The 20,768-nt window shown below is 43.3% G+C and overlaps 1 protein-coding gene across 2 annotated transcripts in view; it reads left to right on the top strand.

Annotated features, from left to right (window-relative positions):
- Positions 1-19,638, top strand: part of Usp48 (ubiquitin specific peptidase 48) — a 66,901-nt gene extending 47,263 nt beyond the window's left edge. For both annotated transcript variants that reach the window (XM_026403578.1, XM_026403577.1), the window contains exons 17-28: positions 449-573; positions 722-844; positions 1,099-1,160; positions 1,415-1,525; positions 2,964-3,094; positions 3,430-3,536; positions 5,265-5,369; positions 9,746-9,901; positions 13,927-14,052; positions 16,054-16,102; positions 18,161-18,187; positions 19,116-19,638. In XM_026403578.1, the coding sequence (XP_026259363.1) occupies positions 449-573; positions 722-844; positions 1,099-1,160; positions 1,415-1,525; positions 2,964-3,094; positions 3,430-3,536; positions 5,265-5,369; positions 9,746-9,901; positions 13,927-14,052; positions 16,054-16,102; positions 18,161-18,187; positions 19,116-19,138 (1,145 nt within the window). In that variant the 3' untranslated portion in view covers positions 19,139-19,638. The remainder of the gene's footprint in view (positions 1-448; positions 574-721; positions 845-1,098; positions 1,161-1,414; positions 1,526-2,963; positions 3,095-3,429; positions 3,537-5,264; positions 5,370-9,745; positions 9,902-13,926; positions 14,053-16,053; positions 16,103-18,160; positions 18,188-19,115) is intronic.
- Positions 19,639-20,768: the final 1,130 nt, after the last annotated feature.

The following is a 20,768-nucleotide window of genomic DNA, read 5'->3' as shown; positions in this document are numbered from 1 at the left end:
TTTTTTTATTGGTTGTTCACAACATTACAAAGCTCATGACATATCATATTTCATACATTAGATTGAAGTGGGTTATGAACTCCCAATTGAGAAAGGTTCTAAAATGTATGATTCTTGCGTTATTTACTTGTTTTCTGTCTCTTGATTCTCCAACCACAAGCCTAGAATGAGGATTTAAAATCGGAGTCAGGGGTAGCTCTTTGAAAATTAAAGTGAAATAAAAAATCTAGAGGGTTTTTGTTTGTTTTTTGTTGCATGTATATGTGCCAATACCCAAAATGAATCAGATTTTTGCAAATAAAAAATAGGACATATGGATTTCTCTAAAGTCGAGGAGTTAGGAAACAGATTTTCTGGAATTTTTCTGAGATTTAAGAAATGAAAAATACATTTTTTATCTTGTTTTTTTTTTGTTGTTGTTGTTTGTTTGTTTGTTTTTAAACATCAGGGGAGTTGTGCATATCAGAAAATGAAAGAAGACTTGTTTCTAAAGAGGCTTGGAGCAAACTGCAACAGTACTTCCCGAAGGCTCCTGAGTTTCCAAGTTACAGAGAGTGCTGCTCCCAGTGCAAGGTACTGTGCTCTCCACTGACACAGAGGAGCGGCCCGCCCCGTGTCCCCCACCCTGTCCCCGGGGAAGTGGGGTGTGCTCCAGTGGGTGAGCAGAGGAGGCCTGCCAGGGCTGTCAGCAGAGACAGTTGATTGCTTCATTCTCTTTCAGATATTAGAAAGAGAAGGTGAAGAAAACGAAGCCTTACATAAGATGATTGCCAACGAGCAAAAGACTTCTCTTCCGAATCTCTTCCAGGACAAAAACCGACCATGTCTCAGTAACTGGCCAGAGGTATAACGCATGCCTTACACAGAAGCCTTTGCCAGGACCCAGTGCGTCTCACAGCCGCCCAGAGCTGCGCTCCCTCCCCTTGTGCAAGGCCCCGTCCGGGCTCTGGCATGCTGCTGCTGGGCAGGGGCTATTTCCATTTTACTGTAGAGTTTGAATTAAAAAACCCACATTGTACTTTGAGGGGTTTTTGTGAAAATGGGGTGAATTAATGTGTTCTTTTTGTGATTGGTTTTTTTTTTGTGTGTGTGTTCTAGGATACGGATGTCCTCTATATTGTGTCCCAGTTCTTTGTAGAAGAATGGCGGAAATTTGTTAGGTAGAAACCAGAAATTTCCTATTTTCTTTCTTGGAGCTGACTCGTGCTTTTTTAAGCATTCATGGTTTGTGTTTGTAGTACCATTCTTGGTTATTTTAATAGCATACACTGAAATTTTTCTTTTAAGTTAAATAATCTCAAGAAACATTGAATTACCAATTCCCCTTTTACATACATCTCTTAGTTTTAAATAATTATTCTTTAAGAAATCTTATGTCCATGAGGTATTTATCCTCTTTGTCTCTTCTGAATAGAAAGCCTACCAGATGCAGCCCTGTGTCATCAGTTGGGAACAGTGCCCTTCTATGTCCCCATGGGGGACTCATGTTTACATTTTCTTCTATGACCAAAGAAGATTCTAAACTGTGAGTTTCTTTTCTTCTTTTGATTCTCTATATGTAATGATTTAAAAAATATGCTCTAGAAACATCTCATTCAGTATAAGCAGTCTATAGTATTTTGGATGTTCTATAGAGTGAACACTTGTCTTTGATGAGACGGACAGACTACTCCCACAAGGCCGAGGTCACCTGGGCTGCTGTGTGCCCTGTACCCCTTCCTCGCCTGTCCTATTGACTAGACTTGTCCCCACTCTGTGTCCCCACTGCGCCAAGCTGCTGGTAACCAGCATGTGCCTCTAGCAGACATCTTTTCCAGAATCAGAATCAACATAGTCTTGGTTACAGTTGTTTTTCCTGCAGCTGCCAAGCTTCAGAGAACAGAGAGAGGATGGGGTTGTAGCAGCAGAGCAGAGCTGCAGAGCTGGCCATCTGGAATTCTAATGTTTCATACCAAAAAATTTCATTCTACTCCCCATGTGCCCCCAGAAGAACTCATCTGAGATTTTGGGTGTTGCCATTTATAAAATAATTTTTAATTAACTGTGTTAGAGAAGGTGGTGTGCCTCTAACATTGCCAGAAAGCCATGGGAGAACAAATTGAAAGACACCAATAAAATATTCCGGAGTTCGGTTTTAGCTCATTGTTGAGCATGTGCCAGCGTGATAAGGCCTGCGGTCAGTCATTTTCCCCAGGCCCCGAGGACTGTGCTGGATTGGAGTTTATTGCTCTTTAAAATTATTTAAAGGAACAGAGTGTGAATGTATGTTTTCTTCTGTGTTCTTCCCACTTCCCTCCTGCTCCTGTCATTGTAAATGCCAGACATTTAGGAAAATATCTCTTAATAATAAAATAGATAAATATATGCTACTGTCAGTTGTCAGTGTCAGAGGGCACATAATGCAAATATAATTGAAGGACCACATGCTTCCTGCTATTCCTGCTTCTCCTTCTTGCCCTTCCTCTCTACTGATCACTGACCTAAATTTGAGGACTGTCTGTTTCGGAATGTATTCTTTTTTTTTTTTCCCCTTTAGTTGTAGATGGACACAATATCTTTATCTATTTTTTTAAAATGTGGTGCTGAGAATCAAACTCAGTGCCTCAGGCGTGTGAGGCAAGTTCCTTACCACTGAGCCCTAACCCTAGCCCTCAGAATATGTTCTTTTAACAAATAATACATGCAGATAGTAATGTCTTGTGTATTGAGGCCATTTTATAAAAGTCATATTTATCATATGTATCCAGCTTGTGTTTTCTTTTAACCATATTGATTCATGTAATGTCCACCATTTACTTTGACTGAAGCTGTAACTATTTTGTATAAAAACCCTGCTTCATATCTTTCCCTTGGTTTCTTTGCCTTATGTGATAGTGTGGATGGCTGTATTTTAGGAGGCCAGCGATCCTGTCATTTCCCTTACTCTCCTTGTATCTTCATGCATGTTGTGTTTTTTTGCGCAGTATAGCTCTCATATGGCCCACCGAGTGGCAAATGATTCAAAAGCTCTTTGTTGTGGATCATGTAATTAAAATCACAAGAATCGAAGTGGGAGACGCAAACCCTTCAGAGAAACAGTATATTTCTGAGCCTAGTAAGTTTTCTTATCCTTTTTGGTTTTGATAGTCAAATGTCGATATTTTAAGGGGAAAGGAAAGACTACGTCAATAATTTATTCTACTAAAAATGATGACGATCCAGTGGCAGTTCAGACTACCTAGGTGGGGACTACTATGTAACAACTCATGTATGATTGATTATTTGAGGAGAGTAAATGGATTTCCTTATTGTCATCATTTGCATACAACAATTTAGTGGAAATCATTACTAATAGTCAGTAATGGGCAACTGGTCATTTAGAGACATGGTTTGGGGTCTTCGGGTATTGACTGGTGCCTCTTCGCCCACTTCTGCTTTTCTTCTCTTTAGAACTCTGTCCAGAATGCAGGGAGGGCCTGCTGTGCCAGCAGCAGAGGGACCTGCGTGAGTACACTCAAGCCACCATCTATGTCCACAAAGTTGTGGACAATAAAAAGGTACTGGTGCCCCCTGTGGCCATGGCTCATTGTGATCAGGCTTCCTTTGTATTTACACTGAGGATTGTTTGGGACTATACCGGTTTAGTACCAGTGCTGTTTGTAATCAGGCTTAAAATTGGAATTGTATATGGTCTTAGCTGGTTGTGAGTCTGTCGTGCATTTACTGAGCATCAGCTGAGGGCCAGGAAAGGTCTTGGTGCTGGGATGCAATGAAAAAGAAGCCCAATGAGAAGGTGAAGACTGAACTCCTAGATCCACCTGAAGACTTCACGAAGCAGTGAGCAGATGGGAGGAAATCTTGCAGGGTGGAGCGAGATGCCTGAGGACCGGAGGTTCCCTGTTCTAAAGGGAGAGACAGGAATGAAGGGACTGCTTGTGGGGGAGTCAACACCAGGAACCAGTTTCGAACAGTTGTTCCAGGCAAAGGAGGGCTGAAGCATGGAGCCTGGTGTTCTCAAGGAACAGCGACCGCCATCATACCTAGATGAGTGCTGTCCACTAGAGTGCCTGGTGGCAGAGGGCAAGGTTCAGTGTGAGCTGCGCACACAGTGGCCATAGCCCTGTGCAGCTTTGGAGCGCCCAAAATGTGAATATTGTGTTGAGGAACCGGACTCTTGAGTTTAATTCATTTAAGTTTAAGCAGCCACATGGGGCTAGTGGGTACCATAGTCCTCACTGCTGTTTCCTAGTTAAAGTTGATTCCCAGGACAGACAGTGATAAGGAATGACAGACTGGTTTCTGTGTGAGTTTTCCATATGCTGTGGATTTGAGATTTTACTCTTAGATGTCAGTCACTAGAGAGTTTTATTCAAGATCATGGTATGATCCGATTTACAGTTTTAAAAGTCACCCTAGCCATTGTGTTTGGAATTGGTAAGGATGCAAGAGGACTGAGAAAAGGTAGAGTCTCAAGTGTTCCTCTGCAAGGGCAGATTGGATTCTAGAACATTTTACTTGTAATGATTAGGGATGGCCCTTGGGTAAATCCTGATCTGCATCTCTGGACTTCTCATTAATTCAATTCCAGAATTGGAGGATTGAAGACCTTAGAATACATATTATTTGATGCTAGTTAGCACTTGTTTTAGAAGGGTAACTTATAAGTTATGCACTAGAACTGCTTCACAAGTTCAAGCAACGGCCTTCATTTCCAAATTGCTAAGAAAATGAAGTTAACCAATGTATACATCTCAACCCCCCCCCCCCAAGTTCCTTAAGCTTTTTGCAACTTTTAGTACATGTGTACATTGGAATTGAGCGTAAAATAGTATCCGTTGTAGCATATGTTGCGTGTTTTGGCTTAATAGCTATCACTGATAGTGTTCTTCCAAAGAGCACTTTAAACACCCTCATTTTTCAGTTCTTAAGGATAATTTGGGCTCCTGGCACCTCAGTTTCAGGGCTTGAAAAGGCTTGACAATCAGTATCTAGCAAGGTATGTAGTGTTTTTGATCTTCTGCAAAATAGCATCATTGTAGAAGCTGATAGTAATACCTGCTTTATAGAGATGTCTGAAACTCACGGTGAGCATGTCAAATTGGAGAATAAGTCATAGGTTTAAAAAATTAATATTAAAAAGCACAGAGCACAGCAAGGGATTCTTGATCGACTCTTGTGTCTCTTGTCTCACCATGAGAAATGTATCTTCTTGAAAAAGGTGGCCACTGGTCAGCGTGGCTTCCTCAGCTCTGACCCACTTCTCTTTGTGGTCTTCACACATTCAGGTGATGAAGGATGCCGCACCGGAGCTGAACGTGAGTAGTTCTGAAACAGAGGAGGACAAGGAAGAGGCCAAACCAGATGGAGAGAAAGATCCAGATTTTAATCAAGTATGTGTTGAAGCTGCTTTTCATCACACACATTCCACTGACCTCAAGAGAGCACTCCAAGCCCTGACTTCTCTCTGCCCTGTATGGGGCATTGGTTCTCACATAAAAACACGCGTGCGCATGCGCCATCCTTTCTTTTTTCTCATTTTGGTGGTTTGCTACAGCTGTCCTGATTTCCCATTAAAGCTGTGGCCCACACCTTCTTCCAGAATTAATACAGTTCTAACCATTGAGAGGGAAAGGCTGAAATGTAATGCAACGCATTCAGCCCTAAAAGAAGACATTTTAAAATAGGACCCATATATAGTGGTATGTTGCTTAGTTGTTGGGTTGTTCACGTATGAAGTGTTTATTTAACTTAGATTCTGATCCATTGAACAAAAGGAACAACAATGTGAACAATGGAGTGTGCAGAATGGACTGTCCTGTCTTCATCGAGGTGTTTAATGACTAGATCATCTGACACATTATGCTCTTGTTTGCCATTGTGAGCAATTTCTTCATCATGATGGACCGTTTTTTGTTAAGACTTCCTTTCCTACCTCTCCCCAGAGAAAGCTGAAGAACATTCCAGGGATTTGTTCAGGGCCGTGTAGGGCTGTGTAGCTTGGTTTCAGTTTTCAGGTCAGACAGCTATGTTCCCAGCATATTCTTAAATTTTTTCACCCGTGGAATTTCTATCCAGTTCCATTTTTAAAGAAGGAGACACCTTTAAAGATGAAATAGGGTATTCAAATTATGGATAGCATTCTCTGTGAAGTATTACAATAGCCACCTGCTGTGTGTCCTCTGAGCAGACACACCTGGGCTCATGGGCCACTGCTCCTCCCTTTTCCTCCCTGTTGACCAAGTCTTGGCCCTTAGCCTACCAGAGGTGAATGTTCCTTGTAGTTTCCCAAGGGGTGTAAAGGACATGTCAGAGTTTATTTTCACGGCTCATTGGAATCTCATAGACTAACCTTAAACCACCTCTGAAGGAACAGCTGTGCCTGCTGACAGCTCTAATGTTAAAAGTTCTTCTACAAAATTTTGAATTTTGAAATTGTCAACTTTGGCCTGCCCTTTACTTAAGTGCTAGCCAAATCCATGCTTTTCTAGCAATGTAAGTTTTTAGTTTGAAGGGGCTACTTTCCTATGATGGGTGATGCTCTTATTAAAATCTGTGTATATGTATGTGTGTGTCTTCTGTTCCTTGAGATTATATACACAAATTCTGCAGTAGGCCCACTCTGGGCTTTGGCTTTTCCTTTTCTGGTATTAGGGATTGAACCCAGGAGCATTCGAACACTAAGCTACACCCTAGCCCTTTTTATTTTTTATTTGGAGATCAGGTCTCACTAACTTGCTTCCTTGAATTGGAGAGCCTCCTGTCTCAGCCTCCTAAGTCACTGGGATTACAGGTGGGACCACCACAGCTGCCGGTTATTTCTCTTGGTAGGAGTTTGCTAACCTGTTGTCACCCTTTCTTTTTGTCTTCATCTCCATATACAGTCAATCTTCTAAGTCACTTATCTCCAAAACAGATTGTTCGATTTTTTTAGTTGACATTGAAAATGAGCCCTGGGGGCTGGGGTTGTGGCTCAGAGGTAGAGTGCTTGCCTAGCATGCATGTGGCACTGGGTTTGATCCTCAGCACCACGTAAAATAAAAAGTAATGATATTTTGTCTTTATTGGAATGTGCAGAATTCCAATATCCACCTGTAAGTAAAAAATAAGTATATATATTAAAAAAAAAAACAACCCAGGACGCACCCCAGGACTACCTGTGCGTCAGGACTACCTGTGCGTCGTGATTCAGGACTGTGTCCTCTTCCATCTCTTCTTGCCAGGCAGTTTCTCACTAGCCTAGTTGGTGTCACTTAGTAGTCTGGTTCAATAATCAGTGGGAACTCTTTTGTTTTCCAATCTTTTATGGTCTGTTTTCACTGATTTTTTTTCTCTGGTAAACTAGGTATGATCAATACATGTACTTATTGTTCTTAGTTTCTGTTATTTCGGGATTTACTTTTCAGCCTGAGTTGCTTAGAAACTACAATTTCAAGTCATTTAGATTTTGAAAGGCTGATTTTTTTTGAATGTCTAGTTTTATTCATTGTGGTCATAACCACAGCAATGCTTTTAAACTAGATGTGGAATTGCTCTCCTCAGTTGTGGATAACAACAGATTTTTCATTTATAAATATGATAGAGAATGTTGGAACGTTGCTTTTTGTGCTGTAATTATTTTTTTATACTTTATAATTTTCCTCTGTCTTCCTTCTCCTTGTTTGGATGTTGTAATACTCGAGAATGTTTAAATGTCTGACCGTCCTAGTTTGGGAAAAAGTGGATAGTCCCTGAAAAGTATCAGCGTGTTTCCAACTGCAGATAGCTTCTGTGATTGCCATCGTAAATCCTTGCAATAAAAAATGATGCATTTCTGTTTGTCCTTAGTGGAGTTGAACAAATCCCCTTCCTTCTTCTTTAAGCTTGATCAACCCAGTTCCTTTGATGTTATCTGAAATGTAGGTTAATAATACACTTGATGTTGACTGTCACTTAGGTAATCTGGAACAAGGGTACTGGCTTTTGTCAGTTAAGGTGGATATAAATTTTATGGATTTAAAAGGAAGATAATTCTAGAAGCTTTTAGACTATTTAAACCAGTATGTCATCAGTTTTTTAAAATGCTCAGGGCTTTGGTTTGGGGTTGTGTTTTGTGCTTCTAAAGTCAAATAATATATTGTTGTAGGTATTTTTCCTTATATTCTCAAGTGTGGAATTCAGGTTCAATTTGACACTCCCGCCCCCACCTCCAGCAGTTAAGATTGAGAAAAAATACTTTATCAAAACACCTCCCCCGTCCCCCTAAGTTCACTTATTTAATGAATCTTTAACTCATTTGTGTTTTTGTGCTGGGCAGAGGCAACCAAGGCTTCCTGAGCCCTGCTGATGTGCGGCTCCAGAACGCTATTCCTCTGTGTCCTGATCAACCTGGTGATGGACACGGGGCAGCTGTGTGCATAGTGACCCGTGACCGCCCTGCTTATTATAGTTATCACACAGTGGAAACTATGGCAGCCCTAGTTAGGGCCTTGGTGTTGATCCACCCAGACCTCCTAATCAGTCCAAAGAAAAGGATTTTTTAAAAATTCTGCTTTCATTCTCTAGTCTGGTTAATAGAAGAATCTTTGCCACATGTTAACCTCCTCTTCTTTTTTGTCTTCTCCCCCCCACCCCCTTTGGTAGGTAGTGGGAATTAAACCCAGCGGTGCTTAACTCCTGAGCCACATCCCCAGCCCTGGGGATTTTATTTTCAGGCAGGGTCTGTGCTTAGAGTCTCCCTAAGGTGCTAAGGCTGGCCTTAAATCCTCCTGCCTCAGCCTTCCCTGTGGCTGGGATTACAGGTGTGTACCACCATGCTGGCCATTAACCTCTTGATGATCATTTATAAGCATATTTTGGATGCCTGGGGTATAGCTCAGTGCTTGCTTAGCTTGTATGTGTCCTTGTTTGATCCCCAGCCCTGGGGAAATAAGGGCGGAGGGTGGATTTCTAGGACATTTGGCTCTTATTTTTTCTTTCTTCGGTAACTAGAGTCTGCATTAAACCCCATGTATGTCTGTACTTTATCACTGAACCTTTAAGTAATTCAAAACTGTCACTATATTTCACTTGTAAATGCTTAGTCCTGCGTATCCTAAAAGTAATGTCGGTGTTCTATATAATACTAGTAATATGCTCATAAGAAGGAAGTTAGCAGAATGCTCCAATTATATAATACCCATACTTGAATATGTCTGTTTTTTAAACCGGTGTGCAATCCCAGTATGCATGGTTTTGTGTCGCCATGGGCTGTTATCGCTGTCCTGTCATCCCTGTCCCCTTTCTGCCCTCTTTGATGTTGACTTTCAGACCAGTTTGATTTTCTGTAGATTTTTCCATGTTCTGGATTTGACTGATGGCCTCCTTATTCTTTTTTAACTCTTTTGCCTATGCCTTACATTCCAATTACTCTTAGTTTGTAGTTGGGTCTGAGTATTTGATTACATTTGGTTTCAACTGTTTCCATGGTGGGAGGAGGACAATTGGAATTGAACCCAGTGTTGCCTTTGAACTAGGTCCACAGCCCTTTATCGTTTTTATTTTGAGACAGGGTCTCTCTAAGTTGCCTCGACTGGCTCAAGCTTGGGATCCTCCTGCCCCAGTCTCTGGAGTTAGTGGGTTTACACAGCTAGCCACTCGGGGAATTTCTGCTTCTTTATTATTCTGAATTTATTTGGATGGTTAAGGGACCAGTAAGCCCAAAGATTTTTTGTTTGCTTAAAGAGCTTTATAAGCAAAGGTCACATTGTGGATGATTTCAGGAATTCCTTTGTTTTGGATTCTATTGTAGAGTAATGGAGGAACCAAGCGGCAGAAGATATCACATCAGAATTACATAGCCTATCAAAAGCAAGTCATCCGGCGGAGCATGCGACATAGAAAAGTTCGTGGCGAGAAAGCTCTAATCGTTTCTGCTAATCAAACATTAAAAGAATTGAAAATTCAGGTGAGGAAATCTAACATTTGTTCAACTGTGCTCTGGACTTAAGAGACCTTTATGAATTCTTGCTTCATGCCTATGTTCATACATGTATCTGTTTACTTTCGATTTGACCTTTTAAACACCTTTCTGCTTATATAGTATTAAGCCATTGAGAGAGCAGGGCTTTTTTTATTTCAAAATAATATCCCCAAATCAAAAGACTCAAAATAACGTTTTCAAAATAACGAAGAATCCTTCTATGAAGGTGAGAGTGATTTTTTTTTTTTTTAATAAAGACTAAATCCTTGAACAAGCTCTGAGTAGCTTTCCAACAGTGATAATTGTTCATTTCCTTTAAAGTGTCATGTGTCTTATTTGGCCTGTTACCAAAATCTGTGACATTTACGGGTTACAAAAGATATCCACTGGCTAACCTGTTTGCTAGGATGAGTTGGAAGTTCTTTTATCAGTACGTTTGGCAGAAAAGTCTACTTGGTAGAATTTTATGTTATCTTTAGATTTTTTTTTCTTTTTTTCCCACCTTTATTTTTTGTACCTGGGATTGAACCCAGGGCCACTGAGCCACATCCTCAGCCATTTTTATGTTTTTATTTTGAGACAGGATCTCACTACGTTCCTGAGGCTGCTTTACTTGTGACACTTCTTCCCTAGCTTCCCAAGTCGCTGGGATTACAGGCGAGCGCTCCCCTGCTAGAGTCTTGACCTTTATATAGTAGTGTTTTCAAATTCTGGGTAGAGGCTCACTCAGGTCTCCCCCTCCATCCTGCATGGCTCGAAGGTCAGTGGTGGCAGTGTAGGCTCTATGAAAGCGCCTGTGACAGCCTTCCACTTGGCGTCAGTGCTAAGTATTCTTCCCGAGCATTCTGATGATATATCCCAAAATCTAGGCACAAGGAGCTGATGCATTCAAGATGTCCATGAAAAAAAAAATCTGGCCTCGATCTGTTTCAGTCGCTGCTTCATATTCAAAACGTTGACCGAGTTCCCCTCTCTGTTACTTTTATGTGGCGTAGTTTACTGGTTACGCATTTTTCTTGTTGCTGATATTTATCGTTGTAATTGAGGCAAAAGTACAGGCTTCCTTTGAGGGTGTTATGTGTTCCAGATTGTCTTGAACAGTATTTCCCTTGGTTGAACCCACGGCTCTGAAAATAAACGTGTTGGCATGAGATCTTTACTCTGTGATTGTGCCCTTCACATCTGAGCAGGCTTGTTTCCCTCGCCTGCTCTCTGGATGTCAGCGGTAAACCTCGAACATTCAGAACCTTTCAATTACAAAAAGGGCCCCTGTGGATAAGGACGTTTTAAAAGCCTGTGCTGTTCTTATTGTGGACTGCTGTTTTTGAAGAATAAATCAGAAGCCAACAGAAATAACCACTCCTGGGAGCAGGAGCATGGTACCTGGTCTGATGAGCTGTGGAAGGCAGCAGCTATTGAGATTAAAACCCCAGACGTGCTTTCCTTGGGTGCTTCCTCTGCAGCAGCTCTTTTTGATTTCCTCTCACATCCAGGATCGCTGTGAATCAGAACTGAAAGAGAACAGTGGGATGTGATTTGTTGGGCTCAGTGACGCACACCCATGATCCCAGCAACTCAGGAGGCTGAGGCAGGAGGGTCGAAATCTAAAGCCTGTCTCAGCAACTTAACGAGATCCTAAGCAATTTGTTAAGACCTTTCCTGGGGTGTAGAGGATTGCTTAAGTGCCCCTGTGTTTAATCCCCAGTACCAAAAAGAAGGATATAATTCCTTTTTAAATTATATTTAGTTTTCTTACAACACTACAAATGGAACCCAATGCCTTCAGTCGGCTAAGCAGGGACTCTGCACTGAGCTACATCCACAGTCCTCATTTTTAAGTGTTTGATAGAACTCTCCTTTGGGAATACTGTGTTTCATCCTGTTAACTAATATGATGACAACCCCTAATGACTATCTCCCAAATTAACAAGTGAATTACAACTCATAGACAGAACACGTGGAGCGTAACCTTCGAATTCTCTCTTTAAAAAACCCCTGTTTCTCCTTTGCTAGCAAAGCAATAAATATTACTTTTTCTTGTTTCACACACAAAAAGTTCTTTGCAAACTAAATGTTTAATCTTATATATATGCACCAAAAACAATTAGTTGATTTACCCCAATTACTAATTTGCCCACAACCTGTCTGTAATGTAAACTAAATGAAGTATAATTTGTTCCCTTCCTGAGAAGGTGCTCAGTGTTTTATTGCATTATTTTGTTTTTGTGGAGCCTGGGGATCAAATCCACGATCAAACGCTTGCTAGGCCTGTGCTCTACCAATGAGCTATACCACGAGCCCCATGTTTTCTTATTTTATTCTTCAGCGAGTGGTTTCCTCTGATTAAAGAAGAGGAGCATTAGCTGGGCACAGTGGGGCATGCGTGTAATCCCAGTGGCTCTTGAGTCTGAGGCAAGAAGATCTCAGGTTCAAATGCAGTCTTAGCAACTTAGCAAGACCCTGTCTCAAAAAATAAAAGGCCTGGGGATATAGCCCAGTGGTCAAGCCTCTAGGTTTCATCCTATACTTACTTGGGAGTGGGGCAGTGCTGGTTCACTGTTGAGTGCATTAAACATTCTTGTCCATGTCCTCAGAACTCTAAGCATGGGCGGAGCCCCTCTGTACTAGTGCCTTGGGTCTGGGGAGCCTTGGTCTCACAGGGTGACGTACAGACCTGAGACACTGGGGGAGAGAAGAGCATCCCTGCATTGCAGTGGCTGTCACCCTCCCCACACTAAGATGGCCTTTTGCACATCTCCTTGGTAGCTCTGCTTGGGTCTCCACGGCTCTCCTCGAGTGCCCTATGCCGACTGTGGGGCTGGCTTGGTGGAGCTGTCCACTCAGTGCTTCTTGCACAGTAGAAACAGGTTTATTGCTCATGAAGGTCTTTGATGCCATGCACTTGGCATTGTAGCTACAGGTCCCTGTGTGGCTTTCAGGGGCTCAGTCTCTGGAGAAGTCCAGATAAGAATGTGGCCCAACAGCTGGGAGAAGACTGGCTTGTGCTGCCTGTTCTTATTTATGTGTGTGCCATTATTAAAAGAACTTCTGAGCCAGACACAGTGGCACTCACCTGTAATACCAGCAGTTCAGGTAGAGGAGGGAGCAAGATTGCAAGTTCAAAGCCAGCCTCAGCAAAAACGAGGCGCTAAGCAACTCAGTGAGACCCTGTCTCTAAATAAAACATAAAATAGAGCTGGGGATGTGGCTCAGTGTTCAGTTACCCCTGAGTTCAATCCCTGTCCTGTGTCCACCCCCGTACCCTTCACACAGCAACTTGTGGTCACCATTGATATGCTGGAGAAGCTCACGGGCTGTGCTATTCATTAAACCAGTTCAGGCTGCTGTGTTGGACTTGGTTTTGCAAGGTTTTAAAAACCCTTTATGCTTAAGTCATTCAGAATTTAACACTCGGCCAGAGTTGGTGGGTCATGTATGGCCCCTGCCTTCAAGGAATTCATGTTTTGGGTCCTAGAGACATGACTTAGCCTAAGAATGTCTGATAGTCCCAGGGCTGACTTTGTCACCAGTCTGTTGCTGAAGAAGTACAAACAGAAGGGAGAAAAATCCAAACAGGTTGCTGGGAAATTTACAGATGGTTTTAAGGAAGAACTTGGACTTGACTTGTTGGGGCAGTGATGTGGGGCCTAGCATGGCAGGAGGACAGTGACGACCCAGCCCATGCCCATAGCCAGAGCGCCCAGCCCTCCTTCACCTCACTAGGTCTGTGTCCCCAGCCTCCAGGAGCAGTAAGGTCCAGGAAGAACCAAAGGGTCTGGGTGTGTGACTGTTCCCCAGCTTCCTCCTGGGCTTGCGAGGCTGCTCTTGGCCTTGGAGGGATTCCTGGGCTCAGCAGGAGAGTAGCAGCGGGCTGGCTGCAAACAATTGGGTCTTTGGGACTCTGCAATCTTTTTAATTGTAACTTTAGAATCTGTGCTTCATTTATTCACAGTAGATGTGGGCTCTGTGTTTTGCTTTATTCAGACTTTGTTTCTTCTGTGTTGACACAGATCATGCACGCATTTTCAGTTGCTCCTTTTGACCAGAATTTGTCAATCGATGGAAAGGTTTTAAGTGACGACTGTGCCACCCTGGGGACCCTTGGTGTCATTCCTGAGTCTGTGATTTTATTAAAGGTAGGTAACAGCTCTACAACTAAGGAGCTCTGGGTGTTTCTTTCATTTATTTATTTATTTTAGTTGTAGATGGACATAATGTCTTTATTTATTATTTATTTATTTGGTGCTGAGAATCGAACCCAGTGCTTCACTCTTGGGCCATCCCTTAACCACTGAGCCACAACCCCAGCCCCAGGAGCTGTGGGTTAAAGGACACATGCGATGGTGGTTAAAGCCGTCTTGTGCCTCCTGGGAGTAGGGGGGCCATGGGGCATTATCTTATTTTTGGATGTCACAGTAGTGGTGTCTCAACAGCCCCTGCCCATACCATAAGCCCCTCCTGGTTCATTTTTAAGAAAAATATTGAAAACCTCATTGAAGACAGGAGGGGCTTGTATAATTTTTGTGTAACATAATATTTGCATTCATCCTTCTCCCTGACCTTTCACCTGCCTTCTGGGTTCACAGATCGACAACCATTTTGTGAACCCAACCCCTCTGATTTTGTTTCCAGAGAACAAGTTGAGGATCCCTTATCTGAATCTCTTGGGACCAAAAGTTGCTTGGATTTCAGGGATTTTCTGTATTTTGTTTGTTTTTCCCTTCAAATACTCAAATATTTGCACATACACATGTCTAAACATTAAATTCATTTTTGATTTATTTGTATGTTATACTTGGAGCTGATTTAATTTAATGGTATCGTGCATCTGTGTTTTCCCCAACCCATCATATGATGTCAGGTATTGGGATTTTTCACTTGTGGCAGGAATTGTGTCATGGCCCAGAAGTTCTGGGTTTGTGGGCGTTGTGTATTTTAGATAATGGGGCTCACCTGGTGCCATCCGGTTAAGCTTAGGCAGCACACGGAGGCACACGTCTCTGGCTCAGAAGCCCAAATGCCCAAGTGGCCTCATGGGATTCTTGTTCTGGGCATGGCTTTGCATTCAGTGGCTCTTGGAGACATTTGAGACTGCAGGGGCCTCTGAGCCCTCACTGGTCCCGTCTCCCCTCCCCAAGGGACTTATTTTGTGCCTTCCCTTTTCTTGTTTCTTGGTGGCTAAAAGGACCTTCTCTGTATCAAATGACACGTTGACACATGTAGAATGAGTTCTCAGGTGCTTTTTGTACCCAGGTCTCAATTCTGATGTGATAGGTTAGCCCTGGCAGGATGACGCCCACCTGTGCTCATTCCTGACCCCCCCAACTCCCCCAGTGTACTGTTTGCTGTACAGTCTGTGGAATGGAGTTGAGAACCTGTTAGGTTGGTGAGTCCTAATGCTCTTGCATAGACTTCTAACAACCCCTTTTATGGAGGGTCTATGCTTGCAGGCGGGCAGCTGGAGACTGTACTGGTCATTGGCATCTTTACCCTTAGAGCTAATCTCATTCTCAGCTTGACATCAGTGTGGGCTCTGCCTTAATACAGAAGTCAGAATTTTGTTCTTGATGGTAAAGAGGAGGAAAAAATGTCATCATACCCTAATTGGTATTTTGAGAGGTCGCTTCTAAGTTTTTATTTCTCCCTAAGTCTTAGTGCCTCCACTGGGGTCTTTTTTTTTTTTTATTTTATTTTTATTTTTTAGTTCTCTGTGGACACAACATCTTTGTTGGTATGTGGTGCTGAGGATCGAACCCAGGCCGCACGCATGCCAGGCGAGCGTGCTATCGCTTGAGCCACATCCCCAGCCCATCCACTGGGGTCTTAACTCATGACGATTACAATGGTTTTTAGTAACCTCAGGGCACCTGGACATTTAGACCTTTCTACCTCCAGAGTTGTTTTGGGAGGGAGAAAACAGCACCAACCCCTGCCCAACAATACACTACTTTGAGGTGACAAGTCTCAACCCACAGTTAGCAGGCCATTGCTGGCTGTGACTTGAGGTGCGCTGTCTCCTGGACAGTTTATCTATATTCACCATTTTTGCAGCCTGCAGGGCAGGCGTCTGGATCCCAGGACATGGGTGTGTTGCACCCCCACCCCTGCAGCTCTCAGTTGTCTCCTTTGTTTTCCAGGCGGATGAACCAATTGCAGATTATGCTGCAATGGATGATGTCATGCAAGGTAAAGACGAGTCCTTTGAGGAGTCTTGGTGAAGGTCAGGGGCTGGGACCCCGGTTGCCAAAGCTCTAGTGCACAATGCTTTCACTTTTCACCTTGAAAAAAGTTTCCACGTGTTTTTATGGTAGAATTGTACACTATTAGTTTTAGTTGATGGTAGAAAGGGAAAAAAAAAAAAGTATGTCCACAAATGTGGAAAGCACAAGGAAGAGGAGTCATCCAGCAAACCCGAGGAACCATAGTATGCGTGAGCCAGCAGGTGACCAGACAGGTGCCCCGGAGGGGGGGGGTTGGAAAAGGATGAACAGAAGTGCAACAGACCCTTCCCCACACACACTCTTATCACCCTCCCTTCAAGTAGCTGCCACCGTCCCTGCCCAACCTGTACCTCAGGACAGCAATCTGGAGTTTGAGTTTCTGCATTTTGAAGAAATAAAGCTTAGAAGGTGGGAACAGTGTCTAATGCAGCAAGCTGTAGGCCAAGCCCAGCTCTGCTCTCATGCCAGCAGTCCATCTCCTGCCTCCGCAAGGAGGCCAGGCACTTTCCCTCCAGGGGAGCTGCCCAATTCAAGGACAGACCCTTCAGAGGTAAAAAGCTGGTTCATCTCCAGGGCATCTGCTAGTGGCGCCCACCGGTGTCCCAACATAGCCTCAGGCACTTTTACAGTAACTCCATCTGCAGCAGATAGAAGTGGCCACCAGGCAGTGAAAGACTCAGAGCTGGAGCCAAGAGATGTCAGCCAGCCAAAAAAGGAACTAGTTCAGGGAGCATGAGAAAGCTTAAAACTCACCTACAAATAGTATAAAGAAAATGAGCAGAAACCCACTGGGCCCTGAATATTAAAAGAGACATTCGGAGAACAGAAAAGAATTAAACGAGAAGGAATTTGAGGCCAGGTATGGTGGCATATGCCTGTAATCCCAGTACGTTGGGAGGCTGAGGCAGGAGGAATGTGAGTTCAAAGCCAGCCTCAGCAAAAGTTAGGGGTTAAGCAACTCAAACTCTGTCTCTAAGTAAAATACAAAATAAGGCTGGGGGTGGGGCTCAGTAGTGAACTACCTCTGAGTTCAATCCCGTACAAAAAAAGAAAAAAAAAAAGGAGGAGGAGAAATTTGACAGTGGAAGTGTTAAAACGTGGACCCAACTAGAAGATGTTCTGGAAGAGTTGTTCTGCAGCAGGCAGTGAGGGCCCCCAGCCTGGCATATGGGGTTGGGATGAGACATGCACTTGGGGCAAAGGGTATCCACTAGAAAAGACAGGTGGTAGTGACAGCCTCGAAGAGACTTCTGGGTCTTTTCAGAATTTACATTCAACTTGGCTTGGGAGTATGGCCCAGTAGCAGGGCACTTGCCTATCATGCTTGAGGTCCTGGGTCCATACCTGCACTGCCCAAAAATTTTTTAAAAATAAAATAAAATAAAACAGTCGATAAAATGAAATACAGGAATGGTGCCGGGGTTAGCAGGCCCAGAAAGACAGCCACACAGAGAACCAGACAATTAGAACACCAAGGCATCAACTCAGAAATGACCTCCGCATTGAGGCTGGCTGCGCAGGGAGCGCCACTGTGTCAGCAGGCTGGGTGGGCGTGAGAGGTGGTAGAAGGGCTAATTTTTTTCCCCTTTGAAGAAGATTCAGATGTTATATGAAATAACAATATAAAGCAGTTGTTTAGAAACAAGGAGGCTCAATGCCAGAACACGCCACAGGAGTCGACAGTGGCTTCTTCTAGAACTTGGGGGGGGGGGTTGAGACATAGCTCCCAGGGAGTCGGTCATGTCTTCCCCAGGCCACTCATTGGGTCCTCCAGAATGGGACCCTGACTTCTACTAGTGTTTGACTTTTAAAATAGTGCATGTGTATTGGTTTGCAAAAAATAAAAACAGAAAGATCACCGTCAGATGAGTGTCATCCATAAGTTCTGAAGCAGTCACTTGCAGGTGACTGAGGTGATTAAAAGTTATTTTAGACTTTTCATCTTGAGGCGTTGAAATCATCTCGTTGCTATCTGACACGACAGTCGTTTCACTTTGGAATTCTTTTTTTTCCCCCTCTCCAGTTTGTATGCCAGAAGAAGGGTTTAAAGGTAAGTTACATTTGTCATGTTTTGTGCATGAATGTCAGAGTCAGACTGTAATTTTCTATTAAAGTGAAGGCTATAATTTGATTTTAAAATTTAATCCAAGTCTAGTCTCATGACTGGAATTAATTTTAGTTAAAAGCATTTTTATTCCGGCTTCTTGGCCTCAGACGTGGCCTGAGTGCTCTGGCTTCCCCCACCTGCACTGAGTCCCCTGTGCCTTCATGGGAAGTCGGGAGTGACCTGGTGGCGCTTCCCCACTCCTTCTGTTAATCCCATCTTAGAGCAGGATCGTCCGGAGTAGAGAGGTACTAGAGCTTGCTGAGCGAGATCAGCCCCAGCGGAAAGGTTGCTCTATTCCATGCAGAGTTCAGGCATTGGCTGGGTTGTGTCTCCTCCTACACCTTGGCCACTGTAGTTGTGCACCCATAATACTCACGAATGCATCAAATACAGACGCTTGACGTTTACAGATTTAACTGTTGCCATGTTGATTCTTTGCCTGCCACTCTAGAGGTCCAGAGCATGTTTTACCAAGAAATAAGTTTAAATCTGTTCCAGGGGCTCTTTGGTAAACTCTTGGCCTAGGCTGAAAATCTGCCTCTCCATGTAGCTTTATTGTGTCCTTGTTACCACTACAGAGGAACTTGTGGTGGTTCAAGCAAAAAATTTTCTTTAGGAAAAATGACCATAAAATAAATGAAAGCTTCAGTAAAATCTGATGAACTTGTATGAAGATACACGTAGGAAACACAGGGCTTTCCACAGAACTAGGACTTGCCCAAAAGTCTGCTGATAACTTTTCTTAGCCTTCAGTGCCAAGCCATGTTCATATTAAGTTAGAAGTTCACTGTTGACGCGTTCTTGGCAGCGGGACTATATGAACTCGGTGTCTTGGTCACAGCTATACCTGCAACTGTGTTTCTTTCCTCAGGTACTGGTCTACTTGGACATTAATCTTTGAACACTTGCAGACACCAAGAAATGACCAGAGGGGAAGAGGAATTTGACTTTAGGGCATTAAAGAAAAGGTGGATTTAAGGATTAAACCATTACATGACTCTTCCAAAAGGCAAAATCCATCTAAAAGCGACTGTCCCAAATGCCTTATGTCAAATAAAGCAGATTGCACTGATGGACATCAAACTTAAAGGAAATGTTTCAAATTTTATATTTAAGGGGGGCGGTGGCAGGGAGGGGTGAGGAAAGACTGAACAAGTTTAGTAGCCGTAACAGTAAATCATGTTTACAAAGGAGATCTGTAGTCAAGGCGGGAATGAAGTTCTCTTCTACTTCTTGCTCAAGTTCCATGCAGATGCGCTGGTCCAGAAAGGATTTGTGTCACAGTAGATGGGACAACATTCTGCTCAAGTGATTCTTTAGAGACGTAACCTGCTTATCAATACCTGTCTTTGACTCCTATCGTACTTTCAATAAAGCATGAAAGTGAAGAACTTGCCGTCATTGTGGAGAAGTGTCTTCAGATTTAGACGCCCCTCGGGCCAGCGCAAGCCCACCAGCTGGTGGTCTTTCCCAGTGTTGGTCAAGTAGAGGCAGCTGCATGTGACCTGCAGTGAGCAAGGGACTGTCTGTTGGCCTCGGGGGCTTTTTGCCTTAGTGCATTTCAGAAAGCAAGGAGAAGGGTTCTTCCGGGCAGTGGCAGCTTCCTCCAGCATTGCTGTTACTCCCATGTGGGAAGTCAGATATTCCTTGTGCATTTGAAAAATCTCACCACCACCTTATCAGAAGAGTAAGTTGTACTGAAGTACATTTGGTAACACAGGTTGTTAGAAAATTATGTTCTTCTCCAAGTTTGCTGTTTCTCGAAGCATTCTCCTGAAACACCCTGAAAGGATCTTTGTAAGTCACTTTGAGCAAAGGCAAAACAAATGAGAGTGTAGATGGGGTGTCCTGTTTTATCCAACTCAGAATTATTGTGACTAGCAACAAATAATCAAAGCAATATACTGAAGAATGATGAAGAATTTTTAGATGAAACCTCAGACTAGAGTTTGTTTCTTTAAAAAAAAAAAAAGTTTTCTCTCTGTGTGTGTGATTGTGTGTGTGTGTTTGTGGCTGAGTTGCTGACGCAGGTCTCTTGCATTTTTTGGCCTCAAGTTTGTGCCAGGCCTCTCCCCACTCCCTTCCCCGCCTTCCCCTCTGTTGAAAATCAGAATTTAAATAATGGATGGGGAGGCAGATTTCAGCTTGAGTACCAATCCTGAGCAGCATCCATGTGAAGAGCTTTTCACGAGGGTAATTATGGGGTTGGTGGAATCGGGGCTTGGTGTTCCCCTCTGTGTGTGCAGTGTGTTCAGTCTGTGCCCCCAGAAGGCGGGGGTGCTTAATGAGCCAGTGGGGTGCGGGAGCCCTGCGCAGCTCCCTCAGCACCCATCCTGGGGCAGCCTAGAGGGCCTCTGGGCAGGATTGAGGTTGAGCCTGTGCATAGCTAATCCTGGTTTTTAGGTCTCAGTCTTTTATTTGGCTCCAAATAAATGAAGGTGGTGCCTAGAAGTCATAACAAAGAAATGTATTCTTCCCCGAGGTAAATTGGGCTGAAGGTCAGTAGTGCTTGGTGGAGTGGCTT

This window comes from Urocitellus parryii, chromosome 11 (genome assembly GCF_045843805.1).
Source record: "Urocitellus parryii isolate mUroPar1 chromosome 11, mUroPar1.hap1, whole genome shotgun sequence".
Taxonomy (NCBI): Eukaryota; Metazoa; Chordata; class Mammalia; order Rodentia; family Sciuridae; genus Urocitellus; species Urocitellus parryii.
The sequence above is the reverse complement of the archived record's forward strand: the minus strand, read 5'-3'. Positions and strand labels throughout refer to the sequence as shown.